The 23,381-nt window shown below is 40.1% G+C and overlaps 1 protein-coding gene and 1 long non-coding RNA gene across 15 annotated transcripts in view; one reads left to right on the forward strand and one right to left on the reverse strand.

The window, feature by feature from the left end:
• The window catches only part of NAV3 (neuron navigator 3), a 562,373-nt gene that overhangs the window by 346,950 nt on the left and 192,042 nt on the right, over positions 1-23,381 (forward strand). For 12 of the 14 annotated variants that reach the window (XM_072864069.1, XM_072864018.1, XM_072864025.1 and 9 more), the window contains 2 exons: positions 22,496-22,613; positions 23,312-23,364. In XM_072864069.1, the coding sequence (XP_072720170.1) occupies positions 22,496-22,613; positions 23,312-23,364 (171 nt within the window). Of the gene's footprint in view, positions 1-18,900; positions 19,101-22,495; positions 22,614-23,067; positions 23,214-23,311; positions 23,365-23,381 lie in introns of those variants that run through there. The other 2 variants (XM_072864080.1, XM_072864091.1) reach the window with 2 other exon arrangements.
• LOC140652842 (uncharacterized) lies at positions 17,122-22,130 on the reverse strand. Its single transcript, XR_012042958.1, has 3 exons — positions 21,283-22,130; positions 20,624-21,155; positions 17,122-19,056 (listed from the first exon to the last, which is right to left on the reverse strand). It is a non-coding gene; the product is annotated as an uncharacterized lncRNA (long non-coding RNA).

Genomic DNA, 23,381 nt, shown 5'->3' on the forward strand with positions numbered 1-23,381 from the left:
AGATTTTACTTTGGAAATGGGACGCTACTATTACCTGAATGCTCTGAGCTTTCTCCAGATGTTGTTTGCCACGTAGGCTCCCTCCCCAGCACCACTCCTTATTCTGTCAGCCTTGCCTCAGTGCATCTGATGAGCATTGTCTAAGATGAGCTTGCAAGCTCCTCACGTTAGAGCTTATGCTTTCCTTTGCCTTCAACTTCTATGCAATTAAAATGAATGATACTCCTTGATGATAAAAAGGTGCAGGCTGTTCTTGGGAAAGCATGGATGAGCTGGGTACGTTCAGATGGTTCCACTGGTTTCCAAGCAGAAGACACGGGTCCTGCGCTTAAATTCAAGCTGTTGTACTGCCAAGGCACAATGCTGTTAGTGATGAGAAGGCTCAGGAGCTTCTGTAGCAGCAGCGGCTGCTTAAGGAGCTGTGTCGTTCAGCTGTGTGAGGAACCTCTTCCAGTCAGGAGCCAACGGATGCAGTGTGGAGGCTTTAGGGGAAAATGGCCGATACGGTGAGAGGCAGAATGGACCAAAAGCACATACAGCGCGTTGTTAGTTTGCTCCAACCAACATCTGGCTTGCTTTGAGAGGTGTTTGAACATTGCCAGTGGATAAAACAGGACTAATTTTTTCATCAAAAACACATTCCTGGCATAGTGGCCTAGTTTCCTCCCCTTCTTCTGATTTGTTTTCTTACTGAATTATGAAGCTGATGCTGTGGGTGGGACAAGAGGCAATAGGAGAATTAAGATTCGCAGTTCTACTTTTCTTTGGTTCACTTCTGTCTAGCTGTTGCTTTTCTTACCGTGTACACATGCTATTTTTTATTTTTTCAGTTTTAGTTATTGCATTTTGTAAAGGGTTTTTTTCCCCTAAATTGATGGGTATTTTGATGATATTACAGTTTCATGACTCTAAGGTAAGTAAGTCTTAAAAGTATAATATATTCCCGGTATTTCTAGAGAAGGATTTTTCAGCTCAGCCTTTGCTGCAGTTGTTTGGTTTTTCACCGTATTTCAAGAGAATAAAAGCAACATGTTCACCTGTTGTTATTTCTGCAGCAGATATTTCCTCATACACAATAAAAATAAAATTATCATTTTTCTGTATATGCTACGATATTTGGGCCTGTCAAGCACCATGCCCCATCTCCTTTGGTCACAAGTTAAACAGGCAGAGCTGTGACCAAGTTCAAAGACTGAGGAGGGATTTTTAGGTGATATACCAGCTAGCCAGTCATTTGTTTTTTCTCCCAGTTTTTTTGCCAGAATTTTTCCTTGGAAAACATTTACAATGTTTATGTCTCTCCTTCACTCTTTCCACAAGTATGTCTTACTTGTTTGTTTCATTGTTGACATTAATATTTTTGTTTGTTTTGGTTTTCATCTCCCTGTCTGCAGCACTTCCCTTTAGGAGTTGGAAATTTTCATCATTTCCTAATATTGTGCCACTTGCATAATCAGTGTCGAAGCCCACGTATGGAGTACTCAATATGTAGGAACGCAGAACTGAATTTCAGTCCTCCATGTAATTGTCAGTGGATTATGCATTCCAATGTATTAAACATTAAGTTTCAGTCTACCATTAACAATGATTTCTGGCATAGAGAAAGATTAATTTAAAATTAATTTGTAAAAGATCACTGGCTGGCAGAAGAGTGTCATACACATCTGCAGGGACTTGCTGATTTTCATACTACCAAATGGAATAGCATCACAGTAACAAGCAGTATAGGAAAGACAAAGTCGACTGGCGTCTGCCTCTGCCTAATGGCAAAACATCACTCCCTGTTAGCTGAGTAGGTTGAGAGAAACTGCACATTTACTATAAGCCAGTAAAGATTTTGAAACAGAAAACTTTAAAAAGCTTAACTTGTACTGATTATGATAGTGTTTTTACTTGTTTTGCTGTTAAAAATGTAACAAGGCAAGACTGTTAAATTCCTGTTATCAATATGCAAATGTGAAACATGTTTCTTTTTATATACAATCTATATGGTACTTCAGAATCAGAGATAAATCTGTTTATTTTACAGTGGTCCTCTTATGGTGCAAGGTTGATTTCTTGCTTCACATTCCAAAGGCAGGAGCTCAGAAAGCAGTTCTGACCTGGTTTGGGTCAATTTTTCCTTTCCCTGGCTGCTCTGCATTCATATTGACTTTTTCCAAACAGAGAAGCAGGTGCTCTGCTAAATTTTAACACCATCTTTAATGAGATTCTGGCTTACAGTATGTCCTGGGAGGTTTGTCAATAGATTTATTCATATACCATTTAGGTACTTTTATTAATCCTTTTAGCCTTGTGGAACAGAGTTGATTATCTCATTTTATGCTTGATTTTGATCTGATGCAAAAAGAGATGTTATGTATTAAAAATAAAATAGATTTTTTATAGGATGTCATGGGTTATACTCTGGATTGTTTAAGTTGCAATGGCAAATATACGCTGTTGGCGAAAGGCACCTGTTTAGAATATGCTGTGGCTCTGAGCTGGTTATGGGTGCCACACATTTTGTTTACATAAAGCTTCTCTTGAAAGAGTCCCGTCAGAGTTAATAAAGTTTTGTAACCATCTGTGGCTTTGAAGTGCAAAATGACCCGACCAAAAGTGCTCTTGAAGCAATAGTGAGTCAAGGTGTGGGGATAGTCAGGAGAACGAGAGCCCGGCAGCAAGTGGAATTGCTGCTGTTCAGAGGATGCCACTGTTTTGAAAAGGAAATTGAGGGTAGGAAAAGGGTTACAGCTGCATGTCAACAAAAGTCAGCATATGTCAGTAAGTTACCTCTTCGGTATGTCTTGGGATAATAGTGCCATTCTTTCTCGCAATGTGAAACACTTCAGTTGTCAGTGTAAGTGGATGTCGACATAGCGTACTTCTCCTTGGCTGTGAGCGATCTGGTGTAGTTCTTATCCCATGTGAAACACTCTGCAATTGAAAATATATATGGAGTCCAGATTTTACCAAATAAACCTTTCCAGGTGCTTTCTGCCAAAAATCCAAGCCAAGAAAATACACCACTCCCATAATACTCTAAGATGCCACTTAATAGTGGCTTTTATCATACTCCTTCCAGTTTTCACTCTCATTTAGGCATTTGAGTGACTCTTTCAAGAAGCAACCACAAATTGTATGCAGTTTCCTTGTACGCAGTGTAACAAACAAACGCACAGCAAGAACCCCACAGTTCCTGTTTGTCTACAAAGGTAGTAATTTTTACAGACTCACAGGAGTTTCTCCTTGTGTAAATAAAATGTGTGCCTAGAAACAAATGTCCTCAGAAACCAGGCTGGGAACATTTCTTTCAGTAAATTATGGATGCGTTCAAAAAGTTGGCATTGGTATTTGAATGGATCACAGCTAATTGCACTGATAATTCCCTTCCTTTTCTCTCACCAAGGAGTTACATTAAAATAAAGCTTACCAGCAGCTTTAGTTATGTATGTATGCACTGTTTAAATGGAGCTGAAAACACTACATCAAGGTATGACCCTTTCCCTGAATATGTTCCCCCAGTGCCAGACTCTGAAGGTTGCCTTATTGTATAATCAGATGAGTAATGATATATACAGTTTAGGTCAGACTTGGCATGACCCAGAGGAGCACTAGCACCAGAGAAGACGGTTATCACTCGGTGAGGGCCCTGGGGAGGACAGCCAGTCTGGTGGGCTCTTGACCATGGAGCACCATGACTGCTGGTAGGGGAGGTAGAGCCAGTGTAACTGGGGTTTGCTTGCAGCCCCATCATTCGTGAGAACTACGGGACGCTTTAGGCAGCTGGCACAAGGTAGAGCAGTTTCAAGGATGCATTAATTAATGCCAAAATACTGGCCTGATATAGAGCTGGCTCAGGATCAGAGGAGAATGAAAGCAATTTATTGTGTTCATCTGTATGTGCTCCATGTATGTCATATAAATGTATTAATACTGTTTGACATGTTTATATTTTTATATTGAAAGGATGGATAGCTCTAGAGTAATTTACTGCTGTTGCTTTATTTCTCATATTTAGTTTTTTATTTCCATAGATGGAATAAACTGATCTTGGTAGAAGCAGTTGACTGCATTTCTATGCCCTATCAGGTTAACACTGTCGACAGTGTGCTATTTGACTTTTGCTGCAGGTGGTGTTTTGGCTGTAAGATTTAATCTTAGTGTTTCCCAAAACGTGGTCTAAGTTTAATGCATGCCTATAATAAATTATATGTAGAATAGGAATAGCCTGGTTGTGTTTGTCCAGAACTGTCCAGAGTTAAGAGTTGCCCAAAAGCCTAAAATAGAAAAGGGAAACTGGGCCTTTGTAGTGAAATCTGGAAACCTGAATAGGATATTTTAGCTTCCATGAAGTTATGGTGTAAAGACATATTTAACACCTCAGAATAAGACCTAGATCACAAAAAGCACCTTATATTGTGCCTTGTTATGAATAAGATTATGTCTGTCTTCAGAATAGTAAGGTTTTTATCCTCAATATTTAAATCATTGTTAAGTATTGGCTTCATATTGCATCATATTGATGTATTTCAAATTCTATTCCAGTGTCTTTGCTAATCTTAAAAAAAAAGTTTAAAAAAAGAGCTGAATTGGCACACAGACAAATTGGTAACTCTCAGATATTTAGCATAGATGAGTGCATGTGTTGCATCTTTGTTATCTTGCCTTTCTGATAAGATACAGTAATACCTAATGGGGTTAGGTAGCTGGCAAGGAAGACGTGAGCAGCAACGTACTTGAGGCCAGAGTGCTGGGATGCCAGAATAACAAGGAGCTACTGCCATCAGGGAGGGAAGGGATTATTTAAGCATTGAATTATTAGGCATCTAGTTAGATGTGTACACATTCTCACTTTGTTAATCTCCATATCACCTCCTTCAGTGTGATAAGCCCCCAAACAGAGGTCTTGCCACATTATGGAATCTTATTCTCAACAACTCTTCCTGCATTTTTATTCCTAGCCTTCAGTTCCTACTAAATACGTGTACACTTATTTGAATGTGTGACCAGCTTGCTTATACCAATATATGTGCCAGGCCTGGGATGCTTTTTGATTGTGCAGCTAGAAAAACAAAAAAAAGACAGTGAGATATGGATGTTTAGGGAATCAGTGTGCCCCTCCTGGAACAGTTGTGCCTCTACAAGCTCCTGCTTTGCAAATTCCTGCTGTCCCTCTGCAGGAGCAATTCAATCCAGCACAGGCATACTCTGTTCAATCTTGCCCCAGTAAAAATCAACAGATAAATTCGCACAGTTTTCACTAAAAGTAAAACTGTGAGGAACGGGATCTGCTGTGCATTGTTTCTTTCTATAGATCCTCCTATTCCATTTATAAATATTTAGCCAGATGCCTCCAGACTCAACCACAGAGTTAAAGTTTGAGTTTAAAGATAGTTGTACACTACAGGCGGGATTAGTCTCACTAATTTTCATCATCTAAAAATTAGGAATTTAATTTGAACTAGTCCTCTAGGTTGCTTTCATGGTTATTGAAAGGCATCTTCAGAGAATTCATTCTTCTTGTATTAGGCTCCTGCATGGCTTAAACTACTTCATAGTTTCCTGTTTCTCTGGGCATGGACTGTTGATGGAGACTAGATGCTCACCTCAGGCTAGATGCCTGCATTTTGGATGAAATTATCTTGTCTCTAAATACTACTGACTTTAAGTGATCAGCTGTATTTATTTCCATACCAGACAAACTGGTATGGAATATGCATATAGGCATATATAAATGGAATATGCATATATAAGTGGAATAGGCATACAAATAAATATGCAAAACTCAGAAACATTGCAGCATAGTTATGCAAGGTATGTATTCTTTGATATATTCCATTGCAATTAGTTGGTGTATAGATTGATCTGAGCTGCTCAGGTATGGGAGCAGCGGAGGGTTTGAGAGGACTGAGCTGGGAATATGTGCCGTTGCGGATGCAGCCCTGCTTTTCCAGAGGTCCCTTCCTGTGTAAACGCCCGCTGCTATTGCTCCCCTTCATCCTCTGTGTCATGAAGGTCTGGGATAAGTGACTCACGTGATGTGGGGGTGGGAGGTGACACTCCTTCCCCGCCATGGTTAGTCACCGCACGTCCTGCACCTCACTGCTTCCCCTGAGTCACCCCATGGCCTCAGTGCCACCGCCTGTCCCGAGAGCTCCCTTCCCATTTTTTGCTGTACTTCTGGGAGTGCTGGGCTTTGTCTGCCTGCCTTGAACTGATTTTTGATACCTGGCAAAGATGACAGTGTTAGGGAAAGCAGTTCATACCGCCTAATTCCACATGAAAAAGGATTAGGGCAGCACGAAGTTTTGAATGGCATTAGTGAAGCAATTGATTCAATGTAGAAACAAGTCAGCTTTTTAAGTATCTGCAAACAAGACATGGCATCAGACACTCGTTAGTACCATAAGCTTACAATAAGCTGTGATGAACACTTCCATTTGTGCAGCAGTGCCAAAGGGAAATGTGGTTGGGTTGTTTGTTTGTTTAGCTCCAGGCCTAGGTCTTACCCTAAATGCAAAAATCCTTCTGTTTATATGTTGTCTTCAGTGGAGCTATCTCTGAGTTCTTGTGGTACAGGTAGGAGGAGGCCAAACCCCAGAAATTTTAATGAAAGATCCAACTGAGAACGGATGAATGTGTTTTAACTCCTTTGTGGGGAGAGGAATGTTACTTATTTTTTTGCATCAGTGTATGCTGCAGTTGGACATTCTTGATGGAAGTGAAGAGGATCTTGCCTGTGCTTGACGTGATGACATTGGGTGTTCTGCTGGTACACGAACTTACTGAAGTACATTGCTAACCCTTTGACATGAACAGCTAGTAAAAATTTCAGATCTTAGTAGGTTATTCCCAGCAGAAGGAAAAAAATGAGAAATTTTTAAATGCCATTTTCTGCCTTACATGAACTTAGAACAGCCTTCTATCTTAACAGGAAAAAAATAAATAATTTGGGGCAATCTCCTTGCCCATATCCCGAGATTGTTTCAGCCATAACCTTAACATGAAATGTTTATTTATTCTGCACATTGATACTATTCAGGTTATTCTGTGATTTTTGTTTTTCTGCAGTGGTTTTTCTGTTCCTGAGTTTTTTCTCTGCTTCTTCTAGTCAGCTCTTTTTTGTTTTTCTTTGCCCATCATCTCAACCAAAACAATTTTAACAAAGTCATTCTCCCCAACTTATTTGAATCCCTGAGAGGCCTTGCATTTGCCTTTGCTCCAAGCAAAACTGCATGCTTAGATGTCTCTTAGAGATATACCTTATCTCTTAATTTAGAGATATACCTTATCTCTTAATTTAGAGATATCTTCAGAGAGACATCTTAAGAGATATCAACCTTCTCTCTTAAGGGAAAAAACAGTGATGAAACCTTTGATATAAGGATCTTTGATGAAAGGATATCTTCTTTCCTAATTGTTTTCTTTCTTAGTTCTCAATATTTGGTACCATATGAAATACTCCCTCCTTGTGTAAGATTTACAACACATCATATAGCAGAACTGCATGAACCAGTGGACTGCTTTTTAAGGCATCTGTGAAAAACAGTTGGAAAAAATCTGACTGTAAGTAGGCTTACATTACTATACAGAATACAAAACAGTTCTACAGGAAGATGTTTTGAGGTCAGCAAAGTGTTTGAGTGCCACTCTCATTCCAGCTTAAAGGTAAGACCCCATACAAGTTCTGTCCTTACTGCAGTGCCAGAGCTCCTGAACTTTCTCATCTGACAAGAGTATGATGAGAAGTGTTGGTTGGTTTCTTTTTTTCTTATCTCTTAGGTGCTTTCTATATATACGTGCAGTTTACTGCTTTTCATGTGAATAGGATGTTATATCTGCTACAAGGTAATTATGGCTACAGGGTTTTTTTAAACAGTGTTTGTCCCTCAGCTTACCATAATGAATGTGTTAAAGGAACCAAGTGACAAAGGCAAAGTGATGGCAAAAATAATCTTTCATGCAAAACCAGAAGTAATTATAAGAAATATTTTCTATCTTGGTTCTCTCCAAGCTGAGGGCAGTTTACTCTTCCCAAAGCTGAGTGAAGAGAGTAAGATCAAAGGGCATCCTAAAGCTTAAAGATGGTGGTGCTAGAAAGGAGAAGCATCAATAAGAGCCAGTAGGTACAGAAGGACACAAATAGGATAAACGCTATTTTTGAAAGGTTGCTGAGGCTTTTTACAAAAGCAGATGTGGTGTTCAAAGGCACAGAACACTTCCAATCTGCTTACCCAGGAGAGGTGAATACAGAGGCCCTGCAGCTCCAGGATCCGCATGGACTGCTTCAGGGTTTAAGAGGCCATTTCCCCCACGAGGGACACGTGGGCAGGTTTGGAGTGGGCCAGGCCACACTGTGTCTGGCATGGCTCTCTAAAAACTGCCCGGTCACAGTGGCAGGAGGCCAGGAGCCAGCACCTTCCAGCCAGGAATAGAGAACAGCCTGAAGTGACTTTACAAATGCTTTCAAGGAACATCGAAAACTTAGGCAATGGAAAAAGAAAACTGTTTGTTGCTTTAAGCCTTTGTTCTGCCTCCTGACTTTGAGTGAATAAATACATGATGTTTGTTTAGAAGTGTTTGGGTTTCCCTGCAAACTCAGATTCTGACAGTTTTCCACAAAACAGGCTCGCTTGTGCCAAATTCAGATGGTCCAGTCCGTTGAATAAATGGTGTAAGAAACTGGGCAAGGCATAACTAGTCTGAGGTGTTTGCATTGCATGTTCCCATGAAGGGCACCAAGAGGGGTGGGCACACAGCAGAGGACTTGCACAACGCTACAAGTTGTGCTCCAGCATCACACCTTCCCTAATTTTTGTAGCCTCCCTGCACGTGGTCTTGCTATTCATTCAGTTGTTAGATTCTTCATGAACTCTGCTTATATAGTGTATATTCAATGATTGGAATATATATAGCTAAAACAATTAGATGATAACCATACTATCTACCTGTGGATTTAAGAAATTTTCTCAAGTCTTGGCTTTCTTCTTGGGTCTTTAGGTTTTCACAGCACAAGCTAAAAAATCCATCCCAATGCAAAGTGTAGGTTGTGGTTTTTTGTGCTTTTTTAAAGAAATGTTTTACCTAGTAACTGCTGAAGGACATCTGTGAACCTCTCATGTATACTTAAGTGCCCAGTAAACTTGTAAACATGTGTTTTGCACAGAGTGGACAACACGCAATTACATGCTATCGTTTTTAAATAACCTTTGCTTCACATCAGATAAATTCAGATGGGTTCCTTATTCTGTGGACAGTTTTTTGGTTGAACATCATTGCAAGGCTGATTATGCAGTATTGTCACGTGCCCCCTGTATCACTGCGGCTGTTGTGTGATTGGAATTTGGAGCATGCTAACACAATTAAATGAAATATCCTGTTCTTAAGATAATTATTTACAGGACTGTGTTGTGTCACTGAGTGTCATTGTGAACATTTCAAATACCATTTTTAGGATGTAATATTTTTTAATGGCTTACAATACAAGACCCTTTATCATTCATATGCTAGCGTATGTATTTTACTACAGTATTTTCAGACATTTTACAGTGTTCCTTGGGGATCCAAATCCTGCAAGTTTGTTTAAAATGTACCAGACTCACCTGTTCTGCACTGTGGTATAAATAACTGTTTATAAGAGCATACTTCTGTGGATTTTAAGTTGAAGAAATACGGTACATTTATATACACAATAGAGGGGTACATAATATTTTGGGAGAGACTCACTTAAATCTGTCTAGCTAAGTTGGGATTGCTTTACTATAAAACCACACTCTAGAGAAGCCATTTGCCCATTTTCATTTTTCTTTAATGTATGGAACATCTTTTTCAGTCAAAGAGACACAGATGAAACTTAAGTGGTTCAGCAGATTCTAGATCAGAGCTTGAGACTTAAAAGAGTTTTACTGCTGTGACTCAGGAATAATTATTAGGCAGATAATGCCAATACCATTACAACCTGTAACAAGATAATGACAGTAACATAAAATGAAGCATTGATGTAAGTATGGGATTTTATTATTGATAGTGAGGTAACATGAACCTGCCCAGGGAAGCTGAGAACGAAGCCATCTGATGCAATGTTTGAGAAGCCTTTCTGTGGGACTGCACAACTCGAGAGGTACCTCAGTTTGATAAAATTTCAAACTTCACTTTCCACTCCAACTTGTAGTTCCCAAATGTATAAGTTCTTCAAAAAAAAAGAATAAAAATACATTATGGTTCTATAAGTTTTCGGGATGTTCCTCCAAAGCATTTCTCCTTACATTTCCATTCGAAATGAGAGACATTCAACAAGTCCTACTAAAAAAGACAATCCTCTATTATCAGAGTCCTTCAAGAACAACTGTAAGAATTTAAGGAAAAACTTGTTTTAAGGACTATTCTGTTCCATACTTATTTTATGCGCTAAATAATGTAGTAAATGGTTGGACTTTTAACAAAGGATATCCTTTGTACAGTAATTCCTGAAATATGACCTTCCCTCCTCCCCCAAAGAATTTATGTTCCTATGACCTACCTCACTTGCATTTTAGGTGCCTATATCCATCATTCTCATCCTCAGAACTCCCACTCAGCAGCTGCCTATTTTGGCAGCACTTATCATCCGTCCATAGCCATCCCAGGTTTTTACATTAAGGATCTGTACAGACGTGAAATTGTACTTCTGAGAATGCTCAGAAGCCGCGTTGGCTCAACAAAGTCAAGCACCTTACCAGCAAGGTTTATTCAAAGGGCAGGTGAAATAAGCACCTGACTACTGTAACAAAAAGTTAGAGCTGGCAAAAAACCCCCTGTGTTCCAAAATGAAATATTTATTATTCATTGGCAATAATTGTTTCCTGTTTAAAAAAAATATATTAAAAAGCAGAAGTAGAAGGTTAATGGGAAAGGTCAGAAAAAGCAGTTTTGCTTGTTCTAAAAAAGTATACTAAATGGAGAGCTGTCAACAGAAGTCCCTAAAGTAATACTCCACATGCCTCTGTACGATTAAAGCAGCTGCGTGGGCTCTCCTGGAGTGCCCGCCTTCTTGAACAGAGCTACCTGGGGAGCTAGTGGTGCCATTAGTGCCATCGTACACCACAGTCTGAGAAAACAACTGAGCATAACATGGGATGAGACACAAGGTGGTAGGCTCCTGGTTTAGGGGCTCATTTGAGAGGAGACAGGACGATCCTTTCACTAGGATCATTTCTGTTTCTTACATAAGTAGGACAAAGTACAGAAAGGCTCTTTGAAGGAAAGGCTGGAGCACAATCTCCTCAGTCCAAAATGAGTGCTGTAATCTCTAGCCAGCAAAGTTTCTTGTTTATGTTTTCAGTGAGTCCCTTTCTTCTTCATCCTCTGCTTCCTGCTCACAACTTCTCAAATCTTGAATTATTTTCTGCATAGTGGTGTGGCTGCAATAAGAGTATCCCCTTCCTAATCCTTTACAGAAGCCTTTAGTCCCAGGGGGTGATTGTGTGGGAGGTAGAAGATATGGATTTAATTAAATTTAAAGGCAGTGGCCCTTTAAAGTGACCGTCAATCCCTATCCTTCATTTCTACTATTTTATCCAAGAGACAGGGTATCACTAGAGTGTGTATTTTAAAAAGAAACATAGGACAGTGAGTGAAGAGTTGCAGATGTGGAGAGCAGTCCCTTGAGGAAGAGGGTGGTGGGTGCCCTGTGTACGGCCAGTCATGAGGACCCAGAGAACAGACCTCAAACACAAAAGTGCCAACTGTTTTGTATCATAAGAGATATGTGCTTGGCCCTGAAGGAGAAAAACCCCCACCATATGCCTAGAGCTAATAATGCCATTTGTATTTACATGTCAGGTGGTGGCTATAGGGGAGAAGAAAAAGAAAAATGTCAGGTAGTTGCTGAGCTTCCATTTTCACACAGCTCTCTCAAGACCTTTCTTTTCTTCAGGTATCAGGCTCTTGCTATTCCAGATATGTAGTAGACTCCAACAACTCATTTGATTTGTATTTGTCTGTGCCTGGAGTCAGTGATGACAAGCCCTTCAGTTTGCATGTATGCCCAGGACTTGGAAGTGTTTTCCAGCTTTCAGTCCCACATCATCTGGTCATTTCTTTCTGTGCCCTAAAATTCATGTCATGTTATTGTGATATAAAATTAAGAAGAAAAAAATCTGCATCTTGTTTGTAGGAGGAGAGATACAGATATCATAGTTTGGATACTAGTTTGGAGCAATAGGGCCCAGTACTTATGCAAAAGTGTCTGGGTGAGCAGAGCTATAAATCTTACCTGTCTCAAAGCCTCAATAAATAACTTGAATGTTCATTTCTGTCAGAGTAGATCTTCACATAACTAAGCCCGATCCTTCATAAACGGCTTTGCAATCTTATAAACTTTGGATCGTTATCCATCTTAATTATCATCCATTATCTAAACCTTCTTGGTCTTCAGACCTGAAGTTCACATATCAGTAAGTCAGTATTCAGCATAAGAATGTGCTAGTTTGGTATTAAAAAACTTTAATTAGAAATGGTGCATTTAACTGTTGCTAGATTTATTTTCCCTTTTTTTGTCAGGAGGAGTGGGTCTTGAGGTTGCTATTCTAATACTGAGCTGAGGGGGTTTTCGTTGTCTTCAGAGGTAAATCGTAGGTGGAAAAATTTTGAGTCATGAATCACATATCTTTGATGTTACATTGTGGGGTGCTATGGTCCTATAAAAGTGTGTAGCAGAACACAAAAGGTGGGATATATGTTAGAAGATTTGCATGGGAGACTGCAGATTGAACACAGATGAAGGACAGTTCCCAGGTCATAAGGACCTCCCTTCTTGAGACACAGGCTCTTTCCATGTGATGTGCTGCCAAAGCCTTCACTAGAGGTGTTTAGGCAGATTCCCCTTTTATAATAGAAAGGAAGGGTGTTCAGAACATTTTTAGCAGGAATATAGAACCTTTTTCTTTCCATTGTATGATCCCTCCAGATCTGGTTGTGTTACAAAAGCTGTATATGAGACAGGTCTTTTGTTAAGAAATGAGGACGATTATAATATTGAATCTCATTTGGGATGAAAAGTCTTCTGTTGTCAAAACTATAAGATTATTATCTTCTCTTTGTTATTTAAGATGACTGAGTGGCAAAATTTACTTCATACATAAAATTTATTGTGCTGCATGATTGTTAATTTAAGTATTATCATCATCAGAGTGGGCAGGCCTTTATTATGGGCAGTGCTTTCAATGGCGATCAAAGGGAAATAAGTCCTAAAGTGGTATTCCTATTGTACTGAGCTGCGTCCTTAGTCTTTCAAGTCCTGAAACACGGTTTTACATTTCTTGAACTGAAGAAGTATGTGTGTAGGCTGTCATCTCTGTAAGCATAATTTCATTTCCCTAAGCTTCAGGTAGGTAGCAAAAGGCAAAATGGTTGCACACACATGACCATTACCACTCACACATTCACCACCAAGACCTGTTTTAACAGAAATTAATGACAGTAAGAAGAGGACCAGATCACTTATGCTTGAAATCATTAACATATTTACTTAATATTAATATTGTGTTGCCTTTAGCATCTCACTGGTGTGCTGAATGTGTGCAACACATTTAATGATATTAAAATCATAGAGTTGGTGACAAACAACTTTTAAACATCAAAGTCCAGAGAAAAATTAAGCAGGAGTTAAAGTGTCTTATTATAAAATATGTAGCTCAGAAAGCAAACAGTTTATTTTGCTTTGCAAAACTATTCTTCCACATGAGAGGAAACCAGACAATTCAAATCAGTTTCTAAGCGTCAAAAAGTACAAGCTAGATGGAGAATTTATATTTAAAGTTGGTTGCAGTCTTATTTGCTACTGTTTTCTCACAAGAAAAGAACAAAAGTATGTCTTAATATTTTTGCATCTTTATATATCAGAAATTTGCCTTCCCACACTTAAAAAGAAGTGCTGGAAAAGAGGGTTATTTTGATCCCTGGGCCAAGTTCTTTAATGCCAAATCGCAGTGCGGAAAGAATGTCTCCATCCAAGTTATAAATCCTTAAAATGAGCTTTGATGGAAAATCTGGAGTAGTTTCACAGTGGAATCTCCTCAGCTCCATGTGAGAAGCCCTGTTGCTGCTTTGCTAAGGCAGGTGCCCACTCCATCCAGGAATGGTCTGGCTGATACTAAGAGTGGCTTCTTGCTTGTGAACAAAAAAGGAATCAACAAAGCAATGATGATTTTGTTCTGTAAAGTACTTCGTGATTTCCAGACAGGTCTGAGATTGTAGAAGTTTTTTCTCTGTTCTTCTGTGTTGTCGTGATATTGGTGAGCCACTAAGGAAACCTATGCGAATTCAGTTCATTTTTCCGTTTACAGAAAGCTTAACTTTGCTTACTGTGGGTTTGTTTATTAAAGTGAATGCAGGACTAGTCATGAAAATTATCCTAGCAGTGACAAGACATTTATGAGAAATAAGATTCATGCGAGTTTAGAGTATAGGAAGTCTCATTCAGGGGAGTGGAATGGGGCCTCCGGTGTAGAGGGCCATCATTGCTATCCTGGATGCCCAGAAAAGTAGAAATATGGCTTTCTTTTTACCCTTCTTCCTTTGGACAGGCACAGGTGCTCCTTCCCAAATCAGCTGTTTCTTCCAGGGGAGATCTCTTTAGCCAGGAACTGTCACAGACAGCCGCAGCTCAAGCTTTGGGCAGACTTGGATGATGTTCAAGTGTGTGTGCACATACAGGAGAGAGAGGGAGTTTCATATATTTCAGTTTGTTTATTTGTATTAAAGAATGCTGGCACTGTCCTTTTGATCGAATTAATTTCTTCACACGTCACCACTATTAAGACCAAAGCATGTCCTCCCCTTGTATTTGTCACTACTATAGCATCACACCAGCTTACAGAAGCATCTCAGTGTATGTCCCACCAGGCAGGACAGTCAGCAGCTTTTTCTGTCACATACACTCCCTTTCCCCCATCACTTCTGGGGCACGCATATGTCAACATTAACGGGAAGGGTTGCTCTGTAGAGAAAACCAGTTTGGTACTAAGGAACCAGCATCCAAGGTACACATTTTGGGGAAGGAGGGTTACTTGGATTAGTTCTCGTTTTGTTGCATGGACTAAATGCTGGTTAGTGAATGGAGTGCATTCAGCATGCTCTTGAAGCACGTCTCGCCATTTCATTTCATGTGAAGGGAATCTCTGAGAGAGCACAAGTGATACAAGACTGCCTTTAGAAGCGCGCTTCTTATCTGAACTAAAATGCTAAGACAGATTCACCTTCTGAGTGGTGTCTCTAGGTGTAACATTTATTCCCAGCAGGGAATCCTGGTCTTCCTCATACTAATAAAATTAACTGAGATGTTTGTTTGAATCAAAGTTTTATCTAAAAGCTGTATTGAATAATAGGTCCTGTATTTTATTGTACTTTCACTAAACAGATGCTGAAATGTGCTTTCAAGTTAAAAAATATATCTAAGAAATAATTCCAAAGTTGTACAGGCAAATATATGGAGTATTTATAAGAGGAAATCTCAAGGTTGGCTGTTTTGGAGGATTGCTCTGTGTGGCACTTAGTGTCTCCTGTTAATTCAGGAAGCTCAAGGCCAATATTAACTGTGGTGGTGTTGCTCCCGTAACAAGTATCGCTTCGCAGCAGCAGCACAAGTCTGCAGAGAAGCAGCTGTCTGGTTGGGTCCTCTGCAGCTGCAGGATGAATATCTGGCTCCTTCCTGTGGTACTTTACTGCTATTGCACAGGACTGAAGAGCAGCTGCAGTAAACCAAGAAACAAAATGATATGATTCAACTGTAAAGCCAATCTGTATGATTCTTTCCAAAGGATGAAAAAGTTATTTCATTCTATAAAGAAAGAGTTGGATTTTTAACTGTGCAATATACAAATCACTTAGCAAACCTTACACACAAATACACACACAAATACATGCTCAGAGGCTTGTACTGTTACGTTTCATCTGGCACAGATGCATCAAAAGTCTTGCCCCTGTGCCGTTGTTGAATATTGGCCTCAAACACATGTATTAAATTAATTCTGAGTTGGGATTTGGTAAGAAATGGGAAGAAAGAGAGCACATTAAGTCAGTACAAATGTTACTTGGGTGAGTAGATCACAAACTGTAAGTGAAACTTGGAAATATAAAACAACCCCCTTAAAGCTGGGTAAGTCACCTAAAGCTTGCCAGTGATTGTTGAAGAGTATTGTTTCTATTAATTTTCTTAGCTGGGATTAGTGGAGTTTTATTTAATTGTATTTTTATCTGAAAATTACTGAGTAGTGTTGATGGATACATGCTGCTATTTACAAAATAGAATCATGCTATAGGGATTCTGACATTTTGGTTAATTGGTATGTAGCCCTCTAAATGGTTTCTATTCCTTAACTCGTAATTGTTCTCATTTGCTCAGTGGGATTTAGAAACAGGGTTTGTGGAATGTCATTTAATACTCATTTCATTTTGTTAAATGAAATGCATTGGCTTCCATCTTGCCTATAAATTAAGTCATTCTAGTTTCATTTTCTGGCCATATATTTTTAATTGTGTAAATATTTTTCCTTCTCATGTAATTTGCTTAATGTTACAAAAAGTGCCACCCCCAGCTTTACTTTATAGCAAATGAGTCGCAGTGTGTTTTCTATAGTCCATTAAATCTGGACATAAATTGGATGCTTGGTCTGTCTCTTATGGCAGTCTAAATGTGAACCATTGTTTTCCATAGCCCTTTTCCTTGCTAAATGGGGGACTGAAACTAATAAATTATTCTTTTGCAACCCAGAGAAATAACCTCCAATAAGAAAATATTTAAAAGGTCAGATCCTGCCTTCCAGTTAAGTTTTCCTTAGTGCAGAGTCAGTGGGAAGGAGAAAGGTGTCTCATTGTAATCTGATTTCCTCACTCTATTCTAGTGCTAGTCAATGCGTTGCCCAGCTTCTCTTTATAGATACAAGCAGCTTCAGGGACACTCCAACATGTGTTTTGCTACCCACAATTTATTAGCCAAGAATAGCTACGTTGAAGTAGAGCTGTGGTCATGCCCCCTCCTCTGGCAAATCCTCTTCATCAGGGACTCTGGGACTGTTATGTAGGCTGTGCTGGGTGTTCAACATCCAGGGTAGGCCACACACTGGAAAACCGCCCAGGAAATAGATATACAGCCTTTACGGCCCATTTTGTAGCATACTGGAGAACAACATAAACAAGTCATCAGTCTCTTCTTCTATGAGCATGATTTGAACGAGCATGTATGGGTGAAAAGCTCTAAGTGCTATCAACTATCAGTTGTGTCCAATGGCAACATTTTAAGCAGAGTAAATACATTACACCAGAAAGTCATATAGCCCTTTTATTAAGCTAACAGTGCCATATTTCCACTTTGACTGACTGTTAAAATTCTGGTGTTGGGGCTTTTTAATAGTTTCATTTTCCTTTATTCCAAATTTTTTAAAAGAAAAAAAAAGGATTATGAAATGTATTGATATAATCCAATCATAGAATAAAAGACAGAATCCTGCTGTGCTAAAAAGTAGTATTGTATATTGCTGTGAGCCATTGCAACCCAGGTATACTGCCAAACACTTTTTGTAATAGATAACTTTTCCCTCCATTTCTCCAACTCTTGTTTGCTACAAGATAAAGAGGAAAGAAAAATCTGTGGGAAGCTTGCTGTTGCCTACAGATTCCTTTTGGGAAATGGAGTTCTTAAAAAGGAATGGAGTTCTTAAAAAGCCTCCCCACCCCCAAAGGTATTAGGGTGGTATCGTGCACAGAAGAGAGTATGAGAGTGAGCACTGGGGGACAGCATTTCCATTCTTTCATGCTGATAAATGAGGATACAGTTGTCTCCTAGCGAGCATTTTAAAGGATAAGTGATGAGAATTGGATACTATCTGTTTATTCCCACATATTTGGGGAGGAGGAACTTTTTCATATAGTGGACAAATATTTAAATATTTTTCAAATATAACCTATGCTCCTAAATGGCATGGAAATCTGTCACGAGGTCGGCATAACTCAGTTGGCAGCAACTGTTGTTCTTCCTAAGCAGCAGCATTGGCACATAAGGGAGTGACACAGGCATACTCTAAGTATGGAAAGCTGTCTTCTCGATGGCAGCAGGAGACCATTTTCAGATCTGAAACTCTATATTCTGCAGCAAACAAGCAAAAATATGCAGAAGGATCCTGATTCTCGGAATATGCATTTTCCCACCAAGTCTATTTATAAAAATGCCTGATAAAAAAGCATATAGAAGAAATGATTACAACTCAGAATATCTGGGTTGTATTCCCAGCTCTGTTTGCCCTTGAGTGAGCCACATAAAAAAAAAAAGAATCCGCCGAGACAGCCTTTATACCTCAGTTTCCCCACATCTACAGAAATAATAAATAAGTAGGAGTGATCTCATTTGTGCCTGGAAAGCATGTTGAGATTATTTTGTGGAAGATGCTAACGAAGTGTCATGCATTATTATTGCATTAGGCTGACTGTACTTCTGAAATCCATCTGACATTTCCCACTTGACATTGATTGTGGGTGGTAACATTTCTGTATTAATTTTAAAGAGGATGCATTATAGCACTGCCTGATGTATAATCACACGGTTTATGATCAAAGCATTTTCTAAGAAAGGCAGTAACCTGTGAGATCCTTTCTCTTTTTCACTTCATTAAACTACCGCATTACGAAGTGTATTGTTTCATTTCGGATCCTGCCAAGCAGCTCTACTGTGCTCCTTATAGCTACGTGTGAAGTGTCGAGGTGAAGTTCATAACTATATTTGGGTATCAGAGTTTATTTCCTCTACTCTCTTGAAGGTTAGCATGACAAGCGGCTGAGGAATGCTAGGGGAAACCGTTGTTAACATGAGCAGGCTGTGCCCGAGCTCGGCTTGCCCCGCTGAATCCTGTTTCGTGTTGCAAGCAGTTAAATCACCAGGCGCCGGGACAGGGCTCGGACCACACAAACACAGGATCGGGTCTGTTGCGTTATCGTGTTGCTGAGACTGGTCCTTCGCGTCACAGATAACGACGGCTCTCCCATATGTTGTCAGCGGTCGGAGCCTAGCGTTGAAGTCGAATACTCCCCAGTCAGACGTGCCTGTAAAGCAGGGTGGTAGGAGAGGAAGCTTGGAGAGGAAATGAGTAAGTCAGCAGCCCGGCCCAGTGTGGAGCTGGAAGGCAGGGTTACTGGAGCAAGCAGTGGAGCGGGGAGGAAGTGTTGCAACGACTAACCCTCATGTGTGTGTTCTTCTCTGAAACAGCCTCATCATAGAAAAATCTAAGATAAGAGGAGTTTTGGGAAACATCACTGCACCATTAGTGCAAGATGAAATGATCTATTGCTAGTTCTGAAAAGACGGGGAGCATGCACAGCTCCTCCTTAGAGGTGCTCAGCACCCAGTGAAAGGGGAGCACCCATAAAAAGCAGGCTGTTGCATGAAGTTACTGATTTTTTTATCTTCTGTTCTGCATGACTTCTGTCCTTTGCAAACTGAGTATTGTCAATGATGATGTACGCTGGAGTTTTATGTTTTCCGAAGGAGTTTAAGATAAAATTTCTAAGAGGTGCATAGTTACATTGATACTTAAAAATCGTGGAGGGGAGGATTCTCTACTTCCCATGATATGTGCATCAGAGAATTTAATGTAAAAAGAATATAGTGGCGTGTATATTCTTATAATTTCATGTGTATTTCTACATCCTTTTCATTTTTTACAACTGACTCCTGAGCAGTTGGGTCCCTGGAAGAATGAGATGAATGAGAAGGGCATCCTATGGGGAAGGGGGGGAACAGAAGCAAGTGGTGATCCCTACGGAAAGAGAGGAAATTAAATGTGACATTCCACTGCCAACTGGGTGTTGGTTTGCTATATTGTCTCTGTCAACAACTCTTTGCCTTTTTGATTTTTTTTAGAATACTTCTAAAGTGAAAAACCTCCTCTTTTACCACTGCCTCCTCCCAGTATTTTTTCTCTACCATTCCATTACTATCAAAATGCTGACCATGAGTAAAGTTTTTGTATTTGTGGATTATCAACCTTTGTTTACAAAACACTGTTTACATTCTTTACGCCTGTCACTTTTGAATTAATGAGAAAAGAAAATTATGAAGGGGGTGGATGGGTGGGTGAAGTCCATTCTTTGAATACTAGATACTTGCAAAGCAGCTGCTAGACTGAAATTTCCCTGGCTGCTTAGTGAGAGGATAGTTCAAACTGTAGTCAAAATTAGGATTGGTACACCAGATTATGTTTGGGTGTGACAAATGAAAAAGGAAATGCTTGGTAAAGTATTTTTATTTGTAATGTGAAACTAACCTAAAATAATATTAGTGGGTATTAACTTCTGTATGTTCCAATGGATCAGTTTCATCGGAATACAGAAAATAGTTCTGCTTATAGTAATAGCTCAGAGAATATTTCTGAGACATTACTTTAGAAGAATGACTGAAGTTGAAATACTAGTAGTAGGGAATACATGATGCTATGAGTGTGGTATGCGTCTTTTATCATCATGATTTTATATTGTTCTAAATATGTGTTCAGACAATCTTTAGAGACTCCACATTAGCATTCATTATATATGGTTATACAGTTGAAGAAACACTTTCTTAGCTACAGTTGGTGTTAAAAAACGTTTTAATGGAGCCTTTCATGTCACTCACCTGTAATAGTGAAAAAAGAATATCAGTCAGGGAAAACACAGGTGACTGAAGCAGACTTCTGGGTGCAGCCGGGAAATTTAGGGCCTCATCTAACAGCAGCATCCTTTGGCTATGGGAAAGCTGAATCCGCTTCCACAGTTTAATTCTATGGAGTTATCTGAAGTTCTAAAGCTGTCAAGAAGGCTATGGCAAACCAGCTGGTGATCCACCTGCAGGAGCATGGGAAGAAATAGGGTAGAGCAAACAAGTTACAATTCTCTGTCTCTTTTAATGAAGAGGGAGAAAATCTGTGACAAAGGTACTCAGATAGTGAAGGAGTCCTTAGCATGTGAGCATGGACTCAGCGGTGACACTTTTGCTGGGTGGAAAGTGGATGTTGGTTCTCTGGGTAAGACTCTGGACTGGGAGTTGCATCCATTCTCCCCCCCGGCTCTGCCACAGATTTCCTTGGTGAACTAAGCAAGTAGTTGATGGCTTTGGCCTCTGTTTTTCTGTTCACAAAATGGGATTCTGACCCCTTCCTCCCAAGGCTCTGTGGGGTTAAATAAAAGGATGTTTATAAAGTGAGCTCATATTGTTTTTATGGAAGAGGTGCAGTTTCAACATTTTCGAACAATATTCTCAGCAGAGAAAGAACCTTAGATATTATATTTACTTACATAGTGATGCTGTCGTACATATAAGCTTTCTCTCAGTGGTAACATCCCACGGCAGTGGGAGGTTCTGTCCAAGTCCTTTTTTCTGGGGTGAGGAGAGAGGCCACGGACACCCCGCAAAAGGGAGCCAGCGCTGGCTGCCAAGGGCCACTGATAGCCTCCAGCTGTGTGACACCCCTGCGCCAAGCTCCGCGAGTCCGAGCTGCCTCTGCGTGCTGGGACACCCTGGGATGGTGTGAGCACCTCTCGGGGTACACTCTTCCTTCGATACATAGGTGAAGGTGTCTCTTCCTCTTATCTCACCCTAAGTCAACCTGGTTCCCTTTGTCTGCGTGCTGTAGGTGTTACCAAATGAGCTCTCTGTGTACGTATACGCCTTATGAAATGCCTTCAACCTCTCTCTTCAACGCCCCCTCCTCCCGTATTTTGGAGGATGTAGTTCAGCTGGTCCTTTTCAAGCCTTTGTTGATAAGTGCCATTTTTGTGCTGCCTGTTGCTAAGTATTTGGTGCTGTTCAGTCTCACCCTTCCCCCCTCCTCTTTTGGCGGAGAAAGAACGCAGCATATTTCCAGAATATATACTCTAATTCCAGCGATGAGACTACTGTACATCTGGTGCTCTCAGTCTCCTCTGTGCACATTACAGCACGCTGAACTGTAGGCGAGGGGACAAACGACCTGTCCCTGCGTGACAGGACATGGTGATTCCTGCAGAAAGTGTCGCGGAGGCATCGCTGGGCGTGGGATCACCAGTGACAACCTGATGAACTTTTATCAAAACGCAGGCGCACGTCCCTGCTATCACTTTCTCTTAGGCAGCCCCAGAGTGTGAAAGTTGGTGGTGGGGCATACATAGAGGTAGAAACACGGTGGGAGGTGGAATTGCGGTAGATGTGACTGATTTACGACAGGAGTTTCCTTTACAGTCATAAGGGGAATTTTGCTCGGTCACAGCAAGTTTGAACCCTCATGAAACAGCCTGAATCATTTGAAGTTAAAATAAAACAGAATGGCAGGGGGAGGGGCATGGCTGTTTAAAAAAAAAAAAAAGGGCAAAAAACACAACGTTAAAATTGTTTCCTTTGGTGCTGACTTCTTAAATGGGAATGTGATCCAGAATAGTTCTGGTGTGCAAGCCAACATTTGTTTTAAGAATTTTTATTGTCTTCTTTTCTCTCTTCCCCCTCTCCCCCTTGCCCTCCCCCTCTGCTCTGCAGATTTACACTGACTGGGCTAACCACTACCTAGCAAAATCTGGCCACAAGCGGTTGATCAAGGATTTGCAACAGGACATTGCAGATGGAGTTCTGCTAGCAGAAATCATCCAGATCATTGGTAAGACCAGGGCTGAGAGAAGCACTGCGAGCTGACTCCTTGCATGGGGGAATATATAATTCAAGTTGAATGTATTTAACAATAAGATGAACCCTGAATAATACAATTTGACTGGGTCCATATGTCTCTGATATTTGTGTGGTTCGTCCTTGTCTTAATTAAAAAATATGTTTATGTGAGCATGTTTGGAAGTGGCTGTTTAACCATACTTTAAATGGCCAGAACTGTATCTTACACACTTTGAATTGTCAGAAATGAATGCTCCATTAAACCATATGTCTCCCATGTGTGCATTTTGTTAGTTGGAGTGGCTCATACTTTCTGGGATGCCTTGAAACTGTATCCTCACCCTGCAAAGACAATTGTGGAAGATTTCATGTCAGCAGTTATTTTGCAGGGGCTGAAGAATTAGCAGTGACCTCCTTCGCACTTCCCCCTTTGCATGATTTGGCATGTGGAAGCAACTGCTGCTAACAAGAGTGTTGTTACTGTACGACTGAGCTTTACTTAGAAAGGAGCTCTGTGTCAACAAAACCCTGTGCACTTAATTGCTGTCTCTTTTCTGCTCTTCTTCTGGTTTTTTTTGTTTTGGTTTTTTAGGTGGGTTTTTTTTTTTTTTTTTTTTTTGGCCAGGGGGTGGTAAGGAAAGTTTTGTCTCATTGTTTACTTCTGCTTTTCTCCTCACTGTTTTTGTTTAGCAAATGAAAAGGTTGAAGATATCAATGGCTGTCCCCGGAGCCAGTCTCAAATGGTAAGAATAAAATATAT

The sequence above is a fragment of the Ciconia boyciana genome, chromosome 1, assembly GCF_034638445.1.
Source record: "Ciconia boyciana chromosome 1, ASM3463844v1, whole genome shotgun sequence".
NCBI lineage: Eukaryota > Metazoa > Chordata > Aves > Ciconiiformes > Ciconiidae > Ciconia > Ciconia boyciana.